This window comes from Phyllobates terribilis, unplaced genomic scaffold, assembly GCF_046119375.1.
Source record: "Phyllobates terribilis strain yellow unplaced genomic scaffold, ASM4611937v1 Scaffold_7__3_contigs__length_470593459, whole genome shotgun sequence".
Classification (NCBI taxonomy): domain Eukaryota; kingdom Metazoa; phylum Chordata; class Amphibia; order Anura; family Dendrobatidae; genus Phyllobates; species Phyllobates terribilis.
Window position 1 is genome coordinate 270,742,124 of NW_027362767.1, and position 12,591 is coordinate 270,754,714.

General features: G+C 41.2%; 1 protein-coding gene across 2 annotated transcripts in view; it reads left to right on the top strand.

Moving 5' to 3' along the window:
- The window catches only part of COL5A1 (collagen type V alpha 1 chain), a 168,660-nt gene that overhangs the window by 106,531 nt on the left and 49,538 nt on the right, over window positions 1–12,591 (top strand). For both annotated transcript variants that reach the window (XM_073640747.1, XM_073640748.1), the window contains exons 25-26: window positions 3,302–3,355; window positions 5,193–5,237. In XM_073640747.1, the coding sequence (XP_073496848.1) occupies window positions 3,302–3,355; window positions 5,193–5,237 (99 nt within the window). The remainder of the gene's footprint in view (window positions 1–3,301; window positions 3,356–5,192; window positions 5,238–12,591) is intronic.

Below are 12,591 nucleotides of genomic sequence, written 5' to 3' on the forward strand. Positions count from 1 at the left end.
TTTTCTAAAATCTAATCTGTGTCTCCTCCCATTTAGTTTCATCCCATTGCTTCTAGTCTTTCCTTGTGCAAATGAGAATAAAGTTGATCCTTCTACAATGTGACAGCCCTTGACATATTTGTAGACAGCTATTAAGTCTCCTCTCAGTCTTCTTTTTTGCAAGCTAAACATTCCCAAATCCTGTAACCGTTCCTCATAGGACATGGTTTGCAGACCGGTCACCATTCTGGTCGCTCTTCTCTGAACTTGCTCCAGTTTGTCAATGTCTTTGTTTTAAATGTGGTGCCCAAAACTGGACACAGTATTCCAGATGAGGTCTGACCAAAGAGGAGTAAAGTCCGATAATGACTTCACGTGATCTAGACTCTATGCTTCTGTTAATACATCCCAGAATTGTATTTGCCTTTTTTGCTGCTGCAGCACACTGTTGACTCATGTTCAGTCTATGATCTATTAGTATACCCAAGTCTTTTTCACATGTGCTGTTGCTTAGCCCTATTCCTCCCATTCTGTATATGCTTTTTTCATTTTTCTTGCCCAGGTGTAGGACGTTGCATTTTTCCCTGTTAAAAACCATTCTGTTAGTTGCTGCCCACTGCTCCAGTTTGTTTAGGTCTTTTTGAAGCCTCTCTCTCTTCTCTAGTGTTAGCTATCCCTCCTAGCTTTGTGTCATCAGCAAATTTAATCAGTTTACCCTCAATTCCTTCATCTAAATCATTAATAAAGATGTTGAACAATACAGGTTCCAGGACAGAGCCCTGGGTTTACCTCTAACAGCTGCATGAGGACCTCACCTCCACTCGCACTTGTTAATCGTGAAATGCTGTCAATCTGTGATAGCGGCATTTACGATACGATACAATACACTTTATTGATCCCAAGGGAAATTACAGTATCACAGCAGCAGACCGTAGACATGAATTACAGCTTAACAGTAGTATTTTTCAGGTATAATTTCATACACCAGTCACTTGGAGAATTTCACACTTAGGTAGTTGTTGGACAGCAGTTGGCACTAATGATTTCCTGTATCTTTCCTTCTTATACCTTAGTAGGATTAGACGGTTACTGAAGGTGCTGCCTCATGAACAGCTCATATAATGGGCCTGCGTTATTGCTTATTATTGCCAAACACTTCTTTTGAATTCTTTCCTCCACTATCTCCTCGAAAGTGGCAAGATGGAGGCCAACACCGGAGCTTGCCGTCTTGATAAGCTTATTTAGCTTATTAGCATCAGACACCTGCACACTACTTCTCTACTTGCAAAAAAGATGGCACTTTTCACTAAGGACTGATAGAACATTTCTAACATTTTGCTGAAAACATTGAACGACCTTATTTTCCGTAGGAATTACAGTTTGCTCATCCCCTTCTTGTAAATCTTCTCCATATTGCACCTCCAGTCCTTTTTGCTGTCCTAGTGGACCCCCAAATATTTGTAACTCCTGACCTGCTCCACTTCTTGACCAGCAATAGGTAGTCCCTTATCCATATTCTTATCCCCTCCTCCACCTTCATATCAGTCATCTTTTTGCATAGTAAGAGTGGCTGTAAGGTGTTGAACACACTGGAGAAGTCAAAGAACATTGCGTGTACAGTAGTTCCATTATTGTCCAAAAATGAATGTACTGTATGTAACTGACATAACAGCATCGTCCACCCACAATCTATGCTGGTAATCAAACTGTAGGGGTCAGCAAAAGCCCTCACCCTGAGACTCGAGTAAGAAAGTACTAATCTTTCTTAGGACTTCATAGCATGCGATGTTAAGGCTACAGGGCATCCTGTGTCCTGAGGGTGCGCTGCTCTATCTTGGCGCACTTGTCACGTTATCGCGGAGTGCCAATATGTTGCTATGACACCTGGGGGGTCGGCTGAATGGGTTACCATGAAAGCTGGGGGTCAGGTTTTAAAAAAATATGAGAAAAAAAGTTCACAGCAGCCCCTCCCCCCCCCCCCCCCATTAAAAATTAATACATTTTTAAAAAAATATATATATATATATATATATATATATATATATATATATATATATATATATATATATATATATATATATATATATATATATATATATATATATATATATGTGATATCTCCACGTTCATAAAAGTCTGATCAATCAAAATATAAAATTAATTAACCTGATCGGTAAAGAGTGTAAATGGAAAAAAAAAATCTAAATGCCAGAATTGTGTTTTTTGTTTTTTTTTGGCTGGCACGACAACACAAAAAAACGCAGTAAGAGGCGATCAAACCATATTGGGGTAGATATGATGTTATCAATAAAAACATTGTGTCAGGGCACAAAACACCAGCCCTCACACAGCCCCAATTGAAAACGTCAGTTATTGAATAATGGCGACAATAAAAATGTTTTACTTTAGAAATTTCCGAATTTATTTTTGCCACTTAAATAAAAAGAAATGTGCATGTTTGGTATCTCCGTAATCGAACTGACCTGGAGAATCATATGTCCATGTTATCTTTACTATATAATGAAAAAAAATCCTAGCAATTGCATAATTGTGCTTATTTTCACTATTTCACAGCACTTGGATTTTTTTCACACTTTTCAATACATTACATGATAAAATTAATGTATGCGGGACGAGCTATCAAAGTACAACTCATCCCTCAAGAAAACAAGCCCTCACTCGGGTGTATCAAACGGATAATAAGTCATGGCTCTTGGAAGGCGGGGAAGTGAGCGCAAAAAATGGAAATTGCCTGGTCAGGAATGGGTTAAGAGATTTTTGCTGCAAAGCCAACTCTTCCACCCACATTGTATGTCATGCCCAGGTTTATCAGGTGATGATATGTAGGACGCAGTACATGGACCTGCACTTGTCTGCTGGATGCGGCTCCAGACGCCCTGATGCTGCACAATACAAGGAGCATTTTCTGATAAATATGATAATTACATTCATCCCTTGTACCAGGAATAGAAACATTTCATATTCCTTCCAGCCTGAGAATATTTATATCATTTCTCTAAGACGGAAAATACATAGAAATTATTATTGTTCACAAGATAAAAAATAAAATCTGCGATTACTCTGCATTTGATGTTTTCAAGCGCCTTCCACTCCGGCTCCTCTGACCGCCGCTCAGCCTCTATATCGGCAGCTAATAATTATTTTCAGGAATTCAAAGCTGCAATGATGAGCGCTCACATTTACATAACTTTCCATATTCATAAGGACTGAATGTTGATGTTATTTTGATGCAAAACGTTAGGAAATCTTGTTTGCTGAGGCTTAAGCTGCAAGTCTGAAGTTATCTTCTTGTGATTTTCAGGGACCATTTGGAAAACCTGGTTTACCTGGAATGCCGGGAGCAGATGGCCCACCTGTAAGTGTCACGTCCCTGTCCTCTCCATATGATGGGTATAGCTGGGGATGTTCAGCTCTATTTCTGGCTGCCACGTCCCTCAGAGGACGACGATTAACATAATGCAAAGGAAGTTGTCTGTCTGTTGAAAAGGATTATTGAGAAGGGTCAAGTTCCCAAGAGCGAGATCCTGCAGCTGTTCTATGGGGGAGGCCTCTTATGCACCCTAGAAACTCAGGAATGAGGAACTGACATGAAGAAAAGAGGGCCAATACACTGTCCGGTAGCTAACAGCTATGTCTCTTAATTTCCTACATACACATGAAAGAAAGTCACTGTCAGACTCTGTCCTCCTCCAGACTTCTCTGTCCTCCTCTTCCCTCCGACTCCCGTGTCCCCCTCTTCCCTCCAGACTCCCGTGTCCCCCTCTTCTCTCCAGACTCCCGTGTCCTCCTCCTTCCCTCCAGACTCCCGTGTCCTCCTCCTTCCCTCCAGACTCCCGTGTCCTCCTCCTTCCCTCCAGACTCCCGTGTCCTCCTCCTTCCCTCCAGACTCCCGTGTCCTCCTCCTTCCCTCCAGACTCCCGTGTCCTCCTCCTTCCCTCCAGACTCCCGTGTCCTCCTCCTTCCCTCCAGACTCCCGTGTCCTCCTCCTTCCCTCCAGACTCCCGTGTCCTCCTCTTCCCCCCAGACGACCCTGCTAGAGTGGCTTATCACCCAGGAATCATGTTTTTGGTGCTTCAGGAAAACCCCATAGACATTAGATGGTCATCTGATCTTGCCAAAATTGTTGGTTTAGCTCGACTTTAATGGGGCTGTCTGTTTTTTTTTGTTTTTTTTTTATAGAAGTCTGCAGTTACTCTACATAACGGCAAACTTTAGAACCCTGACACCGAGTGCAGAGCACATGCTGTCAGGATTCATCAGTATTGCTGGCGAGAGTGGGTGGCGATTTGTATGCTTCTGGCCACATTGCAGCTAGACGGGCCTTGCTCCGTCACCACAAGTGAATTGAGAGAAGCTGAGCACGTCTAGTCGGCATGTGTCCGCATCTTTGTAAATCATGTCGTTTTGGTCACTTAACCACCCACTCTCTCCGGTGAATCCTGACCACATGCACTCTGCACTATGTCAGGAGTCTGCAGTTACATACAGTGACTGCACACTTCTATCAGAAGACCGGAAAACGGCATCAAACTTGTATATCAGGGTTTTTACAGCACATTTGTCCCTTTTAAGAAAAGGGGAACAATAAAATACAGCTGATTCTCACCATCACTGATTAGAAGAATATGGAAGATGGTTCCCATCTTTCTTTTTGTTATCCACTGTTTATAGACCGAAATGAATGTAAGTTTACACTGATGTCCAGTGTCATAGTTCTGTCTCCCCATATAGAGCAGCTGCAGATTTTGGCATTCTCTCCTCATTGCTTTTAAAAGTATGACCCCCACATTTCATAATAAAAAGACTAGACCCAGGCACTTATCAGTAGCCGCCACACGTGGAGCACTGTTCAGACACCTTTCAGCATTATGGTGGCTATTACATGCACTGAGCAGCAGGAATTGGAATTCCAGATAAAGTTTTGAAAGCAGACTTTTTTTTAATGAGGTAAGAAATAGCTAAATGTCAGTTGTGGACGGTAATGTGGATCCATTCCTTCCATGTCTGTGGATCACTCGGAGCTTCCAACTAAAAATACCATGTGTGATATCCAGAGGGGGCTGCAGCCATTGGTATGCAGCTTGTACCTTCATGTTTTTATAATCCATGTCCAAGGCTGCTGCTGGTGAGATATGAGGAGGCCGAATCTCAGAAGTGATAAGAAATCTCACCATGTCTTCTTCATATTACAGGGTCATCCAGGAAAAGAAGGCCCCTCAGGAGAGAAAGGAACCCAGGTATGGAGGTTGTGTCTGCAATACGCTGATATCAGCTACATAGTCATAACACAGCACTTTACAGACAGCATTGTAGCTGCTGTGCCTGAAGGTAGTGACCCACAGGTCTCAAGAAAATCTGGAGTAAAGATTCTCTTCTTGAATATAGTGATATGGAGCATGCGAGAATAACCTGGGTGTCTCCTGTGTAATGTTTTATATGTACAGCTGGTATAACCTGGGCATCTTCTGTATATAATTATATATGTACAGCTGATATAACCTGGGCATCTTCTGTATATAATTATATATGTACAGCTGGTATAACCTGGGCATCTAGTGTGTTATTATATACAGCTGGTATAACCTGGGCATCTCCTGTATATAATTATGCATGTACAGCCGGTATAACCTGGAAATCCTCGGTATATAATTATATATGTACAGCTGGTATAACCTAGGTGTGTCCTGTATAATGTTATAGATGTACAGCTGGTATAACCTGGGTATCCTCTGTATATAATTATATATGTACAGCTGGTATAACCTGAATATCTATTGTACAGCTGGTATAACTTGGGCATCTCCTGTATATAATTATATATGTACATCTGGTATTACCTGGGCATCTTCTGTATATAATTATATCTGTACAGCTGTTATAACCTGGGCATCTCCTGCATATAATTACAGTCATGGCCGAAAGTGTTGGCACCCTTGAAATTGTTCCAGCAAATGAAGTATTTCTCCCAGAAAAATTATTGCAATTACACGATTTGTTATACACATGTTTATTTCTTTTGTGTGTATTGGAACAAGACAAAAAAAATTGAAAAAAAGGCAAATTGGACATAATTTCATACAAAACCCCAAAAATGGGCCGGATAAAAACGTTGGCACCCTCAACTTAATATTTGGTTGCGCACCTTTTGGAATAAATAGCTGCAATCAATCCTTCCTATAACAATCAACAAGCTTCTTACACTTCTCATCTGGAATTTTGGTCGACTCTTCTTGTGCAAACTGCTCCAGGTCGCTCATATGTGATGGCGCCTTCTCCCAGCAGCAATTTTAAGATCTCTCCACAGGTGTTCAATGGGATTTAGATCCGGACTCATTGCTGCCACTTCAAAACTCTCCAGTGCTTTGTTTCCATCTATTTCTGGGTGCTACTTGAAGTATGTTTGGGGTCATTGTCCTGCTGGCAAACCCATGACCTAGGACGCAAACTCAGCTTTCTGACACTGGGCACTACATTGCATCCCAAAATTCTTTGGTAATCTTCAGATTTCATGATGCCTTAGACACAGTCAGGGCACCCAGTGCCAGAGGCAGCAAAACAACTCCAAAACATCTTTGAACCTGCAACATATTTGACTGTAGGTACTGTTCTTTTCTTTTCCATTTTCGGTGACCAGTAGAATGATGTGCTTTACCACAAAGCTCTCTCTTGGTCTCCTCTGTTCACAAGACTCTTTCCAAGAAGGATTTTGGCTTACTCACATACATTTTGGCAAACTGCAGTCTAGCTTTTTTATGTCTCTGTTTCTGCAGTGGGGTCCTCCTATGTCCCCTGCCGTAGCGTATCATTTCATTCAAACGTCGACGGATAGTTCGCGCAAACACTGATGCACCCTTAGCCTGCAGGACAGCTTGAATTTTTTTGGGACTTGATTGGGGCTGTTATCCACCATCCAGACTATCCTGCGTTGCAACCTTTCATCAATTTTTGTGCAACTGTGCACGTCCAGGGAGATTAGCTACAGTGCCATGGGTTGTAAACTTCTTGATTATGTTGCGCACTGTGGACAAAGGAACATCAAGATATCTGGAGATTGTTGATATTTTTCAACAATTTTGGTTCTCAAGTCCTCAGACAGTTCTCTTCTCTTCTTTCTTTTCTTCGTGCTTAGTGTGGCACACACAGACACACAATGCAAAGATTGAGTAAACTTCTCCCCTTTTTATCTGGTTTCAGGTGTGATTTCATATTGCCCACATCTGTTACTTGCACAAATCAGTTTGAACGAGCATCACATGCTTGAAACAAATTTGTTTACTCACAATTTTGGAAACGTGGCAACAATTTTGTCCGGTCCATTTTTGGGGTTCTGTGTGAAATGATGTCCAATTTGTCGTCTTTTTCTCTTGTTTTTTTTTGTGTTCCAATACACACAAAGGAAATAAACGTGTATAACAAAGCATGTGTAATTGCAATAATTTTGTGGGAGAAATATTTAATTTTCTGGAACAATTTCAAGGGTGCCAACACTTTCAGCCATGACTGTATATATGTATTGCTGGTATAACATGGGTATATAACCCGGGCTTCTCCTGCATATAATTATGTATGTGCAACTGGTATAACCCAGGCATCTCCTGTAAATAATTATATTTGAATAGATGGAATAAATTATACATCTCATTTTAGATTTGTTTCCTTGATGATACATTAGTTTTTTGTCAGTTTTCTCCCTCTTTGTCCTTGCACAGTAGTTTCTGGTGCGCGCACTTTTGAGGCGCTGTTCACCAATGTGGCCACCAGGTGGCAGCGCTGTTCTTCTTTCTCAGCTCCACATTCCCTTCTGCTATGGTTTGCCTATAATATACTGTACCATAAAGCAGAACTTTGGCCTCGGGTGTGAGGGAAGAAGTTAATCAGCTTTCCATTACATTACCATGTTTTATACCTTGAATGATCGATCGCACACATAGACGTCACACGCATTTTTTTTTTAGATTGGTTGGGAAGTGAAATACTTTTCTTCTTGGTTTAATCATTATCTTGTTTAATGGATGATGTTTTGTCCTGTGTGAGAAAGGATAAGAAAGGAGCACATTATAATAATGAAAAGTCCATTATATATAGTATTTGCTGAGCCTTCTGACCCTGAGTCAGGCGTGTGATTGTTTCCTTTGCTGTATGGACTTGATTTATCTGCACTTTGATGGCCCCGTCTCCTTGCACAGGTCTTATTGGCCATTGCCCTATTAATTTCAGGTCTTCCTTACCTATATATAGCAGAGCTGTCGTGTGGCCCGCCAGCACCAGGTTCATCAGCAGCAACTTATTACCTGCTCCGGGATATAAGGAATAAAACATTTTGAATTTACATAAATCTTCTATTTCCTGCAGACTCTTTCATGTTCTTCCTACCTATGACAGGCCCACCAACCATAAAATATTACAAATTAAAGTGCGGCAGGAAATATATATTTTTTCCTTGCTTTTTTTCTTCTTCGCTGTGGGCACTAAAGTAAAGAGATTCATTTTAAAAATAGGAATCGCACCCCAGGCCGAATCTGACAGCTTGTATTTCATTAGACACTGTGCAGGAATGAGTGACAGGTTAACTGTCTGCAGAGGGAAGCGATCGCCAGGCTGACCTACAAATCACACAATGCTGGAGAAAGTTTCTGCAAGGAGTCTTGTATGGTGGATTATACTACCCTGCGGTGAGGCCGCCATTTATTGCTTCCGGTTGCTCAATTCTTTCAGTTATAAATTTCAATTAAATTCCCTGATCCCCAGCACTAATATATTGGATTGTTATCCTGGTCTTCCCTGACACAGAAGCAGAGAAGTATGGCTGTCAGTGTCTGTAATGCAGCCCCTGTCCCTATAGAGATTATCCTGGCGTCCAGAACTTGTAATGTCCTTATTGAGGGGCATAAGGCCATAGACACTTTTTTGACATGTAAGAATATAATTTCTACATTTGCTAGTGAAAATAGGTTGCATTAAGTTTTCTTGTGCACCTTTAATAATATTCAGACCACTTGTTGCGATGTTATAATTTGCTCCTGGTATAGACTTTTCTGTTGTGCGGCGTCCCTCCCAGTAATGCATGCTGGATATGGGATCATGTATGTGCAGGATGGTGCTGTCTCCAGTTTCACATCCTGTCCTCTTCTAGGGCCCCTGCGGACATAGACACTGAGAATTGTGGGAGCTCTGCTATGTCAATGCTCCTGATGTAATGTTTCACACACTCCTCATACTCCAAAGATGTCAAACTCAAACACATAGAGGGCCAAAATGAAAAACTTGAATAAAGTCGCGAGCCAACTTGATATTTATTGAAAACATGCCTACAATTGATGACGATTTTCCTTATCATTCCTTACAGAATAATGGGTCCCACATAGTCCTCCATACAGTATAATGGGCCCTACATAGTCCTCCATACAGTATAATGGGCCCCACATAGTCCTCCATACAGTATAATGGGCCCCACATAGTCCTCCATACAGAATAATGGGCCCCACATAGTCCTCTATACAGAATAATGGGCCATACATAGTCCTCCATACAGAAAAATGGGCCCCACATAGTACACATGGTGTAATAGGACCTACATAATCCTACATACAGAATGAGCCCTACATAGAGTATAATGGGAACCACATAAGTCTCCACACAGTATAATGAGCCCTACATAGTCCTCCATACAGTATAATGGGCCCTACATAATCCTCCATACAGAATAAAGGACCCCACATAGTCCTCCATACAGAATAAAGGGCCTCACATAATCCTCCATACAGAATAAAGGACCCCACATAATCCTCCATACAGAATAATGGGCCCCTCATAGTCCTCCATGCAGTATAATGGCCCCTCATAGTCCTCCATGCAGTATAATGGGCCCCACATAGTCCTCCATACTGTGTAATGGGCCCCACATAGTCCTCCATACAGTGTAATGGGCCCCACATAGTCCTCCATACAGTGTAATGGGCCCCTCATAGTCCTCCATACAGTGTAATGGGCCCAACATAGTGCTCCATACAGTATAATGGGCCCTACATAGTCCTCCATACAGTATAATGGCCCCACATAGTCCTCCATACAGTATAATGGCCCCACATAGTCCTCCATACAGTGTAATGGGTCCCACATAGTCCTCCATACAGTGTAATGGGCCCCACATAGTCCTCCATACAGTATAATGGCCCCACATTGTCCTCCATACAGTGTAATGGGCCCCACATAGAAAAAATACATCTACCCCAGTCCCCCACTGCTCCAGTCTCTGCAACGTGTCTTCTGCAGCTCTTCACTGCTCGACACATCAAGCGCAAAATAGTGGCATCATCGCTCCCACTATGCTGAGATGTCACAAGCAGAGGAAGAATGATGGAGGAGGGAATGTCAGCTGCCGGGCCCCCTCTGCCATCATTGCTTCATCTGTATTGGCATCCAGGATGCTTAGTGATAGTTAATTAATCCAGATTGGTGTCGGGAAGTGAATTTTTTCCTCAATGATGTCAATTGGCCTATACCGCATGGTTTTTTTTTTGTTTGTTTTGTTTTTTTTTGCCTTCCGCTGGATCAACGCTGCGGAATAGCTGCAGTGCACAAGAAATAGGCTGAACTGGATGGACGCTTGTCTTTTTTCGGCCTTATAAACTATGTAACTATGTAACTATGATACAATTGAAGGTGCAATGCCAGGGGTGGGGGTGCAGTGCCAGCGTCGTGCGCCAAATATATTCACCCTGCAGGCCAAATTTGGCCCACGGGCCAGAGTTTGACTTGTGTATCTCCTCCCTATGTACATATATGCTGTCTGTTTGATCTGATGTGCCTGAAGACATAGATGCCTTCTTCCCCGCCAGGATGCAGCAGGACAGCCAGCTATGTACAGGAATTACACAGACTTGGCAGCAGTAACTAAAGACATTGCTGCTTTTTTTTTTTTTTTAAATCAGATCATTTTTATCATGTATGACATAATAATTCCATATTATAAAACCCATTTTACATGCATGATCTAACTACCTTGTATCTGCAGGGCTGATGGCTATAAGGCATAGTAGTGATTCTGCACTGCTATGCCTTATAGCAGCGCTCAGACTGCAGAAATTGAAACTCCCATAGTGGGACCAAGGAAAGAAAGTTAAGAAAAAGTTGTAAAAATATTTTTTTTAAAAATCACAAACTAATAAAAAATAAATAAAAATATACTGTACCCATAAATAAATATTATGAAAAAATAATAAACAATAAAAGTACACATATTTGGGTCTTCCGCTCCCCACCTATAAAACTGTCTCATTAGTTAAACTCTTTAGTGAACACGGTTAAAAAAATTAAAAAACTATGCTTTATCATACCACCTAACAAAAAGTGGAATAAAATGTGATAAAAAAGACAAATTTAAATAAAGATAGTATTACTGAAAACGTCATCTTGTCCCTCAAAAAACAAGCTGCCATACAGCTCCATCAGCCGAAAAATAAAAAAGTTCTAGCTCTCAGAATAAAGCAATGCAAAAATAATTATTTTTTCTATAAAATAGTTTTTATTGTATAAAAGCGCCAAAACATTAAAAAACGATATAAATGTGGTACCGCTGTAATCGTACTGATCTGGAGAATAAAGCTACCTTACCAATTTTTACCACATGTGGAACGGAATAAAAAAAAAAAACAATTCCTGAATTGTTGGTTTTCGTTTATTCTGCCTCCCAAAAATCAGAATAGAAAGCGATCAAAAAATGTCATGTGCCCGAAAACGGTACCAATAAAAATGTCAACCCATCCCACAAAAAATAAGATCTCACATGAGTCTTTCGGACAAAATATGGAAAAATTATAGGTCTCAAAATATGACGATGCAAAAACTAGTTTTAGTAAAAAAAAAGCGTCTTTTAGTATGTGACAGCAGCCAATCATAAAAACCGAATATAAATCTAGTATCACTGTAATCGCACCGACCCGAAGAATAAAGTCGTCTAATCACTTATACCGCACGAGGAACAGCGTAAAAATAAATAGAACCAATTCTTCACCTGCTGCTGATTTGTTCATTCTGCCTCCCAAAGATCATAGGAAGGCTTTGCTCACATTTATCCTGTGCTCTACACTGAGGGCTTACATCGAGTTTCTGTGTAAATCTCTGAAATACGTGATTCAGACAGAACCCCCGGTGGAAGATTCCCTATAATGAGGCAGATAGAGGCACTGTGGACACTGTCTGGCCTGTGATCCCACAGTGTCCGTCTTTTTATTAGGCATGCATAAAATTGCTGTCAGCCGCAGTTTTGTGAACCTCTGAAAAAAACCACACCGCTGAAGAGAAGCGAAACAGAGTCCAGAGTAACTCTGCTGCCTCATTATAGTGAATGGATCCCTTGGGGTTTCATCTGAATTACGTCACTCGGAGAAATGGAAACCCCAATATCCGTGCTCAGTGTAGAGCACCGCATAAATGGGAACATTTTACATAACATTTTGGATCACAATAAAAGATTTGACTCAATCCACAAAAAAGCAAGTCCCCACTCAGGTCCATCATCTGTTAACGGAAATATAGGGGCTTCCACCTTACTAGTAGCACAAAGGCTCTGGAAAAGCGAAAAGGCCCTTA